General features: G+C 48.4%; 1 protein-coding gene across 1 annotated transcript in view; it reads right to left on the bottom strand.

The window, feature by feature from the left end:
- The window catches only part of PAXBP1 (PAX3 and PAX7 binding protein 1), a 35,456-nt gene extending 30,095 nt beyond the window's left edge, over positions 1 to 5,361 (bottom strand). The window contains exons 1-2 of the mRNA XM_040980743.1: positions 4,879 to 5,361; positions 3,617 to 3,745 (exon numbers count right to left, since the gene is read on the bottom strand). Coding sequence (XP_040836677.1) covers positions 3,617 to 3,745; positions 4,879 to 5,206 — 457 coding nt within the window. The 5' untranslated portion in view covers positions 5,207 to 5,361. The remainder of the gene's footprint in view (positions 1 to 3,616; positions 3,746 to 4,878) is intronic.
- Between the last annotated feature and the right edge of the window lie 6,910 nt (positions 5,362 to 12,271).

Here is a 12,271-nt window from a genome sequence, read left to right on the forward strand (position 1 = left end):
CAAAAAAACCAACCAAACAAACAAAAAAAAACATAGCTTCTCAGCCTTTTGGCTAAGATCAAGTGTTAAAAAAGAAAAATCTCTAGGACAAGGATCTAAGTCTATAATTCCAACTGTTCACTAGCTATTTTCTTAAACTCAAGAAAAGCAATATACTCCTCACTTTAGAATATCACCAACACAGTTCTTTCCAGCCAGCACAGATCTTGCTTTGAAGTTATTATGTCTCTCAGGCCTCAAGAAGTAGAAGAAGGAAAATTTGTGGACCAGGAATTGATCAACTAAACTGCTTAACTGTACCATTCTTTCAGTAAAAGTTATGACAATATTGATCATTGTTGCAGATTTATTCATTTCTATTTGAAAGGCAGACTTACAGAGAGAAGGATAGACAGAGAGAGGTCTTCCATCTGCTGGCTCACTCCCCAATGGGAGCAACAGCCTGAGCTGAGCCAAGCCAAAGCCAGGAGCAGGCATCTTCTTCTGGATCACCCATGTGGACACAGGGGCCCAAGGCCTTGGGCCAGCCTCTGCTGCCTTCCAAGGCCCCAACCAGAAAGCTGGACACGAACTGGCGCCCACATGGGATGTCGGTGCCAAAGTGTAGAGGATTGGCCAGTCTTATCTGATTTTTTTGCTGTTATTACATTATTTTACCCTACATAAATTTAAAACAGCAGAGAAAGAAAGAGAGAAACAGAGAGAGAAAGAGAGAGAGAGAGCTTTCGTCTGCTGGTTCATTTCTTAGATGATTGCAACAGCCAGGACTGGGCCAGGCTGAAACCAGGAGCCAAGAACTTCTCCTGAGCCTCCTCCCATGTGGATGGAAGACACCCAAACACCTGTGCCATCTACCACTGCTTCTCCCAGGACATCATCAGGAAACTGGCTCTGAAGTGGAACATCCAAGATTAGAAAGGATGACCACATGGGGTGCTCCTGTTGTAGGCAGCACCTTAGCTAGCTACACTGTAACACTGTTTCCATTAATACCTCTCAAGAGCCTGAGACAAATGAGGCAATTTTTATACTCTAAAGTAACAAATTCTCCTAGACTCATTTGCCAAAAAAAGCAGCTCAAATTTTGACTTAAAGAAATCCAGTAGCAAAACCAGTTATATCAAGATTATCAAATCTTCCCCTGGAATGTTTCTCTAATTACATCTTCCTTTACATTTGTTTTCCCACATCAACATCAAATATGCATTTTAAGCTTTATTTAGCAGGCCCAGTACAGTGACTTAACAGCTAAGGTCCTCTCCTTGAACACACTGGGATCTGATATGGACGCCAGTTCTAATCCCGGTAGCCCCACTTCCCAACCAATTCTCTGCTTTTGGCCTGGGAAAGCAGTAAGAGAATGGCCCAAAGCTTTGGGACCCTGGAGGAAGCTCCTGGCTCCTGGCTTCGGATCAGCACAGCTCCAGCCGTAGCGGCCACTTGAGGAATGAGTCATTGGAAGGAAGATCTTCCTCTCTGTCTCTCCTCCTCTCTATATTTATCTGACTTTGCAATAAAAATAAATCTTTAAAAAAAAGAGATGTATTTAGTTTCATTTAAAAGGCAGAACTGCAGAAGGAAAGAAAAATCTTTCATCCACTCGGTTCGCTCTAGCTATGGCTGCAATGCCCAGAGCTGAACCAATCCAAAGCTAGCAGTCAGGAGCTTCTTCCGGATCTTTGACATGGGTGCAGGGTCCCAAAGCTTTGGGTCATCTTCGACTGCTTCCCAGGCCATGAGCAGGGAGCTAGATTGGAAGTGGAGCAGCTAAGACTAGAACCAGCATCCATATGTGATGCCAGCACTGCCAGCAGGGGACCAGCTTATTGACTCCTGTTTTGGCCCAGACACCAAATATGTTTTAACCCATTGACAAATTCGCCCAAGTTAGGAAAAGCCTCAATTGTACTTAAGACTTTTTTTTAAAAAAATGATTTATTTAAAAGTTAGAAATGCTGAATCTACTGACACACTCTTCAGAAAGGCAAAAGGGTTGGGCTGAAGCCAGGAACTTTCACTGGGTCTCCCACGTGGGCAGCAAGAGGCCCAGTCAGGCTGTCTGCTGCTGCTGCTTCTCCCAGGCACATGAGCAGGGAGCTGGATTGGAAGTGGCGCAGCCAGGACACAAACTGGTGCCCATTCAGTTGCCAGTGTTACAGGTGGTGGTGTTACTCACTAGACCACCATGCCAGCGTCCTTGGCCAGGGCCTTTAAACCCACTGAATCCAAGCTGGTCCTTGAGTGTAAAAGGCATCAGGCCCTACCTCTATTGAGGCTAATCACTCAGCAGGTTAACACGAGGTCAAGGCCGGGAGTGGGCAATCATAAACTGCCGACTGAATGCTGAACAACCCTTGCAACCTGCCCCTTAGCTTCTTAGCGACTGCTCTCGGCAATCAGCTGCTTTGGCCTGGCAGGCTGCCCTATCCCTTCCCTACACAGCCTGACTGGGTCTCTCCGATCCTTGACGACACCTCTCACTCACACAGCTTCCCTCTTAGAGAATCTTTTTTTTAAATTTTTTTAGGATTTTATTCACTTTTATTGGAAAGTCAGATATACACAGAGGAGGAGAGACAGAGAGAGGAAGATCTTTGTTTGCTGATTCACTCCCCAAGTGGCCGCAATGCCTGGAGCTGAGCTGACCCTAAACCAGGAACCAGGAGCTTCCTCCAGTTCTCCCAAGTAGATGCAGGGTCCCAAGGCCTCGGGCCATCCTCAACTGCTTTCTCAGGCCACAAGCAGGAAGCTGGATGGGAAATGGAGCTGCTGGGATTAGAACCAGCATCAATATAGGATCCCGGTGTGGGCAAGGCAAAGATTTTAGCCACTAAGCTACTGCACTGGGCCCTAGAGAATCTTCTTAAGCATCCAACTGCAAGCACCAGTTTTTCACTCAAGGGGTCATTCCTCCTTCAAAAACAAAATGCTAGGGATCCTCCAGCCTACACTTGGCCATTCCTACCACTGTTTCCATCTCCAGGATGCTAACTCCACAACCAGACTGCACATTTCCAACAACACCACCTCCCCTTCATAGAAAACACTCACTCTCCATCTTCTAAATCCTTCAACTCCAGGTATCCCCAAACTACTGGCTTAAGAACTACTCACATCATAACATATTATAATGGACTCACTTTCTCAAAAACTAACAAATCATTTAAATTCATAAATTTAGCTTTGCAGGCACCTGCCCCTTGCCTCTGGAGGTGAACTAGCGAAAATGACCCCTGGCCATTCCTACCAGTTCCTCTTGAATCGAGCTCAGCCTCAAGTACCACCAGACACAGTTCAACATTTCAAATAAACACAAGCACAGCCATCTGCACAACACTGCCTGGAAGGAAGAAACTTCTAGGTTCTGCCCAGGACCAGTGTGGAACCCTGGCAGGGAACTCAAGTCACGGCGGCCCCAACCCTGCGGTCCGGCGGCAGCGACTGCTCTTACAATAACATTTCCGTAGCAGCTGAGGAACAGTGCTGCCACGCGTGGTGGCCCCCAAGGACAAACACAGCCAGCTGCACAGGTTCACGACACGCCTGAGGAACCACGAAGAAAAAAAAAAAGCCTGTCATCTTTGTTATTTCCAAACACCCTCAGGCTGGTACTTACTGTCAGCGGCTGAGTTGAGTTCGGTCTTAATCTTGGATTTCTCGAGGTCTTCTTTGTATTCTTTCTTGAGCAACTTCACTATTTTTTTGCTATAGCTGGATTTCTTCACTTTGAACACCTCTTCGTTTTCTTAAAAGAAAGAAATGAAGTCTGCTGTAAACATTTTCCGTTCTTCCGTACCATCCCACCTGCTCTTCAGCCAAATTCTTCCAAACATAAGTTCATGCGAAAAATCCCTACGTAACGGCTGAGGTTCCCCCAAGTCTGTTGTACACACTCAAAAGCATGTCAACCTCAGAAACCAACAGAGGTCGACATGTTTTGAGGCTTTTAGGCGTAACACATGGAATATCACCAGTTTCCAATCTCCTGTAGTTTCCCTTAAATCACTTGGGGGGGGGGCAGGGGTCATCCAAAATGTTTCCAAAAGACCAACCAACCAACCAACCACGGAGCTATTAAGGAATCTGAAACAAAACATGTAAGAGCAGAGAGTGCTGTCAAGTCCTGCAAGCCTCGGCTGAGCAGTAACTAATCCACCTCTAAAAAAAAGGAAAAAAAAAATGCGCCAGCATCCCTTGGAAACAAAGTAACAACGGCGACGCAACAAAGTCCACACCGCCTCCTTGATTAGAAGCCAGTAAAGCCTCTGCAACCAACAGGACAAGAACGGGATTTTTTCCCACTCCCCACGTTTTTCTTCCTAACACGGCAACGGCTGGATTACACCCACTGAAGTGGCCTCCACGGCCAAGGCTGGAGCCACCTCCAGCCCCAGTGGACTGGGAGGTGAAAGGGGTGGGGAGCTGAGCTTCTCTCTGCAACAGTAAGGGAATGAGGGACTGTGAGGGGACGTCCTGGGCAAGGGGTGCTTAGCAGGACAGCTGCCAGTGCCTGGACCTGTCTGCGCACAGGCCTGGTCGTAAACACTGGTCAAGGATGGCCTGGGCAGGGCAGGGCTGGGCAGCCACGAGGCGTGGGTGCAGCGACCCACACAGGACTCGAAGAGGACGCAAAGAGGACCCGATGCTCGGTCTCCCTGACTCTCCAGCACGCACAGGATCCAGTGTCCACTAGGACCACCCATCTCGGCTGCGACGCCCCGGAAGCGCACTGGGAGACGGAGAGCAGGTGGCGAGGCAAGGCTAGCGGTGCCAACGCGGGAACGCGTCCTCGCCCGGAGCGCACGGCCGGGGGCGGGCTGGGGTGCGCCCCGCCGTGCCTGGGGGGGTCCTCGGGGTGTCCCCGGCGCGGCGGTTTACCTTCCTCCTCGTCCTGGAAGCTCAGCAGGCTGGCCCGGGGCACCTCTTTGTTCTCGCGAGGCCTCTTGCGCGGCTTCAGCCCGTTGCCGGGCTCCGCGGCGCCGGGGAAGCCGGAGGCCCCTCCGGTCTCGGCCGCGGCGCCCGGGGTGAGCGCCGAAGGCGGCCCGGGGCCCAGCAGCGACTCTCCCCCGGGGCCCGGCGCGTCTTCGCCGGCGCCCGGCGGCGGCAGCAACAGCGGCGGCGGGTCCTGCTCCTCATCCCGCTCTCGTTCCTCTTCCTCCGAGTCGTTCCGCTTGCGCACGTTCACCCGCCGAGCCTTGCGGAACATCCCCGCGGCCCTCTCCGGCGCTCACCACTCCTGCTCTCCGCACGGCGACCCAGGCCAGCGCCGAGCTCGCCACGGCGCACGCGCGCAGCCCGCAGTGCCAGCCGTGCCGGGGCTTCTCCCGGCTACAGTGCCCCGCCACCGGGCGCGCATGCGCCGGCGCCGGTCCTCGCCGTCAGGACTCGAGGCGGTGACGGAAAACCAGTCAGGTCGCTGCGGTGCCCTCTGTCGGAGGGGAGGACTATTGGCACGGAGCTCCGGAACTCCGGCGTCGTTCGACGGGTCACAAAGAGGATCATAGAGACGAGAGGCCAGAGGGGCCTCTGTGGGCTCAGGTGCTGCAGTGCGTCCTCCGCGCCCACTCGGAGTGGTCACGTGCGGGAACCTCCCGCCAAGCGCTGGGCGGGACTGAGTAGAGCTGGGTGGCGGCGTGGCTGCTGGAGAGGTTGTGTTTGGGCTTCTGGAGTCTTCTCGGGGTGGGATAATCGTTTCTTTGGCCTGAGATGCGTGGATACCCCTTATCAGTAACCCGAGGAAGGGATATTTGGTGACCGAGCCCGTGGATGTTCACTGACGATTAAAGGGCTTCCTGGTGTGTCCGGAAGCGTTCAGCGCGCCTTCTTGACGCTGCTGCCGAGGACGCATGGCTTGCCCAGGCCTGGGATACAACCTCGGAAGGAGGATCGACTTGGGTGGGCACGGTTGCGACAGTTGTGAGGCTTGGGGTCACAGAGCACAGCCCTAGCAGGGTGACTGATGGCTCGGAAGTCCCCTTATCAACCTGAAGACAGATCCTCCAGGGTCCAGCTCTGTGGGAAAGCTGCCACCTGCGCGCTTCCAGTTAGTGTCCGGCTGCTCCACCTTTAATGCGATTCCCTGCTAAGGGCCTGGAAAAAGTGAAAGATAACCCCAGTGATTGGGCCTTCCAGCCACCTACGTGGGAGGCCCAGATGAAGAGAGCTGGATGGGAAGTGGAGCAGCCCGGACACAGCGCTTACAAGGGAAGCATTAGCTAATTGAGTCATTATGCCAGGCCCAAGAAATTTATTTTTATCCACATATCTGTCTTCTGCTGTTCTGTTGGATTTGAGATCTGCTAACTTGTACCCAGCTTGGGTGCTGAGAACACCGTCTGAGATTTTCTCCCAGTTAACAGGAAAGGTGAACATTTGGCTTCCTTTAAACCCACATGGGCTCTCGATTCTTCCAACAGAATGTTTTATTGCTGCAGTAGATTCCCCATTTCTAATCACAGATACTTGGTCGGCCGCCAGACTTCTGCACTGAAACACTGACTTGCAGCAGAGCGATGGGTGAGAAGAAGTGGTGGAGATGAGATCCAGAGGCAGAGGCTGCCCATTCGTTGGCTTGAACCTTCAAAGAGATCTTCCACTGTAAAAGTGGCGATTGGATAGAAAACAGAAGGAAGGACACTCACCGTGTGTGATCAGTGGAGTGTGCAAAGGCCCAGCGGGCTGGGTCAGGCCAGAGCCAGGAGCCAGGAACTCTTATCTGATCTCCCACATGGGTGACAAGTAGTTGGACCACCATCCACTGTCTCCCAGGAGCAGTAGCAGGAAGCTGGATCATAGGATAGTCAGGACTCAAACCAGGCTCTGTTATGGATGTGGGTATCCCAAGCTGTGGCTAGGCCTACTGTGGCATGCTCCTTGAGCTACTGTGTCTTCAAATATTTCAGCCACATGCATTTTCCCAGTTAACAATCATTCAATACATTAGGTGTGTTGGACATTCAACTGTAAGAGTCATGCCTTCATTTTCTGAAATAACCAATCAAAATGAAGTGAAATATTCTCAACCAAGAGAAAGTAAAATTCTCTTGATCCATATGGGCTTTCAAAGCAAAAGTAAATAGCATCTTTTGAAACAGTTACCTTGTTCATCCTGGTAATTTTATTTATTTATTTATTTATTGTAAGTGTATTCTCTCTTTAGACCAGGTTTTCTTTTGCCCAGCTGTCAACAGAAGTCACCAAGCAGCTTGGGCATTCTAAGAGTATGCTAGGCTGTAAGAACCCCAGAGCAAACAACAGCTGTGTTGTTTTCTGCTCTGGGTCTGCCATCAGGTGTCAGGGATCTGAGAAGTATCTAAAATGGATGACATTCCGATGACTAGTTTTGGAAATTTTTTAAAATTTCTCTATTTTATTTGTTTGAAAAACAGAGAAAGAGATAGGATATTTTCCATCCACTAGTTCATCCACAAATGGCTGCAAAAGCCAGGGCTGGTCCCTGCCAGAGTCAGGAACTTCATCCAAGTCTTACACAAGTAAGTGCAAGGGCCCAAGGACTTTTGTCATCTTCCATTGTGTTTTCAAGTGCATTAGGAGCGAGCTGGAAAGTAAGTGGAACAGCTCCGGGCCCTTGTCTGCTTCCTGGTGGGTGTGGCTTAAAGCTTACCTCCCAGTGGCCTGAGACACAGCTTTGAGGCCTACACGTGGAGCATGACCTCGGACATGACTAGAAGTTCAAGGGGAATACATGTGGACATGACCTCGGACATATCCAGAAGGTCAAGGGAAATAGACAGGTCATACAACCAATTACAGAGTCTTTGATATGGGGGGGGGATGGGAGGGGGTGTTTGCCAGAAGACACCTTTCTTACCCTTTAAAAGCTGGGACCTGTGCATAATAAAGTGGACATTCTTTACCAGCTTGTCTCCGGTGGTTCTTACAGCGGAAGAACATAGCTGCCTCACCCTCGGTGACCTTGGGGCCTGCGGGCAGGTATAAACCGCGAAACTTGTGATTACTGTTATAAAGGAAATCAATAAGGCACTACCTCTTAAGAATCACATATCTAAAAACATGTATTTCGAGTCATTATTTCCTTTGTACCAATGACCATTTGATATTAAGAAACATGTAAGAATTTTTAGAATTAAGGCAGAACACTTTCCTGCAAGGTAGATTCACTTTACAGCTCCAGAATATCTCCGTTTAAAAACTCTGCATATCTTCTGTAAAATGAATCATTGAAATCATTTTATCTAGTTCAGTATTTTGTATTTTCTTAGATTACTAGATGAAAGTGTAATTGGTGAGATGGGTAAGGTATGGGTACTCTATTCCCAGTGGACACTTTTATGTACCTCTAAAGAAAAACAACAGTGTATCCTTTCAAAAAGAACTCATGACTAGTTTTGGATCATTATTATTACATTGTCTATTCCTCCTGGAAGTAAAACAAAAGTGGACTCATTATTGAAGAAAAGAGAGTCGTTAACATTCTAGCTGAGTATAGGAGATAGAGGAATTGATTTTTCTTTTCTGTACTCCTTGGTTTTGCTGCAGCATATCAGAGTTATGTAATACATAATACATAAAAAGAGTTATGTAATAATAACATGTATTACAATAATATGTATAATACATATCAGAGTTATGTAATAATAGATAGTAAGATTGTAATTTTATTGTAAGAATCAAATGCCACTTGGAATTTGTTGGAAGCTGCAATCTGACATAACCTTTTCCCAGCTGTAGGCAATGGCTCAGCTTTCCTTACACCTAAGTAAGTGCTACACTGCCAGAGAAAAGCAGCCAATAGCTGGTAGGTATTCTGGGCCTGGTTAACACCAGCTCTATGTGAATTATGCCAGTGTGCCAACATAATTGTCTATTCTATTTTTTCTAATAATTTTAAGGATTGGGTGGAAGAGCATGGTGCACGTGCCTTGCCACTATAGGTATCCACCAGCCAGGGCCATCCCACCACCATTGCCACATGGGGGTGGGGCATGCACTGCTAGGAGCTGGGGGACTGGGGATGGGTTGGAATGGGAGCCATTGAGGGCTTGTTGACATATACAAAATTATTTCTGGGAGTTTCCATAAACCAGGTCACCACACCTGCAGGTAATTGAGGGATCTGAAATGCAATGGATCGAAAGAGGGAATCTAGAGGACCTGCCTGTATCAGGCCAAAGCTCCCACCACCTGCACGCACAAGAGCTGGAGCTGGGAATAGATCAGGCCAGGCTAGGTCACAGTACCTGCCAGTGATTGGGATTGCAGTATTTTGGGGTAGATCTGATAGGGGTTCTTTGGGATCACCTCAGCTAGGCCACAGCATCCACTGGAGTACACGAGAGCTGGGGCTAGAGGCAGGCCATGCTGGGCAAGGCTGCAGCACCTGCTGGTTGCAAGGGGGCCAGATCTGGATATGGGCCTGTTTGAAGTTCTTGGGGTCACCCTGAACAGGTTGCAGCACCTGTTGGGATGCATAATACTAGATCTGAGAGTGGGCCTGGCCATGCTGGGCTGGGTTGGATCCTGATATGGGATGCCAGCACTTGCGACTGAGTCCCCGCACCAGGCCCTCTATCAAGATTTTTTAAAATAATTTTGCATAACCGCACAACCATGTTTGCACTAGAGAAAATTGTTACCAGAAAAGCTCTGTGGGCTCTTTCCTCAGCTTCCTGTAGAAACAAAAGCCACGTATCGGTTGCAGCCATATGTTACTTGCCAGGAACAGTGAAGAGGAAGGCACCACCCGGGATGGGGCCAGGAGATAGGGTGCCTGCTGAATGGAAAGCTAGAGAGACATTGGAAAGGTCCTGGGATTTTAAGCATACCCTGACCCCGCCTTGTGTGGGCTGGAACCTGTGAGAAAGATATTCCTTATTGGTGGCCTCTCAGCCAATTAGGAAATGGCTAGCAATTTCCATGCCACCCACTTGAAGGTGTGGCTTCCTTACCAAGATTTTAGTAGGCTTGGATCGTCTCAAAAACCTCTAATATTTTTACATAAACCAAGAAATAACGCAAGAGCAAGGTCTTACAATGTAAAGTTATTTTTTTACTGCTGAAATCATAATATTAAGTTAAGAAATAATAAAGCGAAACTCTAAAACCATTTTAAAATGTGAGGAAAAAAAACATTAACAATCCAGTAGAAAAGTGTAAATAATATTGCAATCCACATTTGGAGAAACCCATAGACAACAGCCGAATCTGCAAGTTTACCTTGGGTTTGGCTGTATTGTCACCGGTAAAGCTGCTGCCTGAGGCACTGGCATTTCCTAGGGGTTCTGGTCCAAGTCCCACTTCCCATCCAGCTCCCTGCTAATGTGTCTGGGAAAACAGTGGACATGGTTCAATTCTTAGGCCACAGCATTCATAATGGGAGACCCAGATAAAGATCCTGACTCCTGGCCTTGGAATGGCCTAGCTCCAGTCATTGAAGCCATTTTGGGGAGTGAATCAATGGATGGGAGATCTCTCTCTCTCCCTGTAATTCTTTCTAATAATTCTTAAAAGAGTCCACACGTACTAAGTGAAATGCAATGGGATGTGATTGTTTCATTAGTTTGAAAAAAGTACATGATTGAGTAACTTTTGTCATGCTTGCAGGCAAATAGATATTCGCATACAACACTTTTTGGAGAAACAATGGTGGGGTTACTTTGAAGTACAAAGAGTTCTCTGAATCCACTCTGTTGCTAATAGCACAATACCACTGGCTAGCGAAGTTACAAAGGAGATTAATCTTAGCTCAATCCTTTAGTCCAAGGATGACAGGCTGGACCCGATGATGACTTGCAGAGTCTCAAGATGATGAAGGACATCACACAGTGAAAGAGTGTGGGGATGGGGGGAGGGCGTGGGGATGGGCACCCTTGGGTCTCAATCCCTCTTTGTACAAAACCATCAATTCTTAATCACAGGTGCCTTCAACTCAATGACCTTATCTAAGCCCACCCACCTCCCACAAAGTCCACCACTAAAACTCTTTAACGGGGTTCAGTTTCCCTCTTTTCCCACTTTTTAGTAGGGGTTAAACTCTAATTGAAGTTTCCAATGGGATGACACATCTAGGTAAGCCCTAGCAGAATGCACTCAAGCTAAAACCAGCCATGCCAGTGCGTAACCAGCCCCCACCAACTATACCTACCAATCAGTAGACATTTACTTAGCTGTTCACTTGTCATACTTTTGCTTATTGTACAACTTTTCCACTTCAATTAAAAATTCTAAAAAGAAAAGAATGAGTGGTGTAGCCAACACTCATATAATTATTTTTCAAAACTGACAAATAGAACATTTTTTTACACTTAAGTTTTTTTAGTGTAAGAAATAAAACACTGAATTTTTTTAAGCTGCAAAGAAATTGCAATTTTATTCAGGAAGCATGTTGCTGGTAATAGTATAGGCACAACGACACTCTAACTCTATCATGGATTAGGGCCAGCCAGAATCTATTATGCAAAAGATGTTTCATTTGTCTTTGAGTTGAATTAATGATTTCACTCATCCTGATTCATATTGGCTATAGGTCTGTTGAGTGTCTCTATTATGAGAGTTTGTAAAGCCATACAACATAAGCTGATCAACTAACTAGTGAAAAGAATATTCCAGGATCAAAATAAAGCACTTATTCCACTTATTCTCGGCAGCGGGTGGATCCCGGGACAGGGCATCTCATCCCGGATCCCATACGCCTGCCATCATGGGCACATGGTGAACAGGGCTTGGGCCTGCCGGGGCTCCAGGGCTGCTTCCTTCGGGGTGAGTACACCGACCGGGGGGCGGGGGAGGTCTCTGGAGCCTGGCTAGGCAGGCCCATCTGCTGCGCTCATTGGGTGGCGGAAGGGATTGGGGTGGGGCGCGACCTTGGCCCTGGGAGGTTACACTTCCGGTCGCCTCTCGGCAGCGGGTGGGTCCCGGGACAGGGTGTCTCATGCCCGGATCCCATACACCCGCCATCATGGGCACATGGTGAACCAGGCTTGGGCAGCCATGGCGCCAGTTGGTGCCAGGCTTTGCTTGCTGGCCGCCCGGCAGGGGAGCTCTGGGATTTTGGTGGTTTGAATTGCTGCTTATGTGGCTCCACGTTGAACCCAATGTGTTTCTGTGAGTTGAATACATCCTAAAGTTTCCCAATGACAGTTCCTCTTCCTTTAAAGAACGTGTTACCACTTAGCAATGCTGACCACCAAATACCAGTTCCTGCTAAAGCTTTGGCATGGGTCTTGTCCAGTAGACACACTAACTGGATTAAGGCTACCGCCAAGGAGCACGTGGGCTGGAATGGGGGCTG

The sequence above is a fragment of the Ochotona curzoniae genome, unplaced genomic scaffold (assembly GCF_017591425.1).
Source record: "Ochotona curzoniae isolate NIBS_2020 unplaced genomic scaffold, NIBS_Ocur_1.0 contig_3498, whole genome shotgun sequence".
Classification (NCBI taxonomy): domain Eukaryota; kingdom Metazoa; phylum Chordata; class Mammalia; order Lagomorpha; family Ochotonidae; genus Ochotona; species Ochotona curzoniae.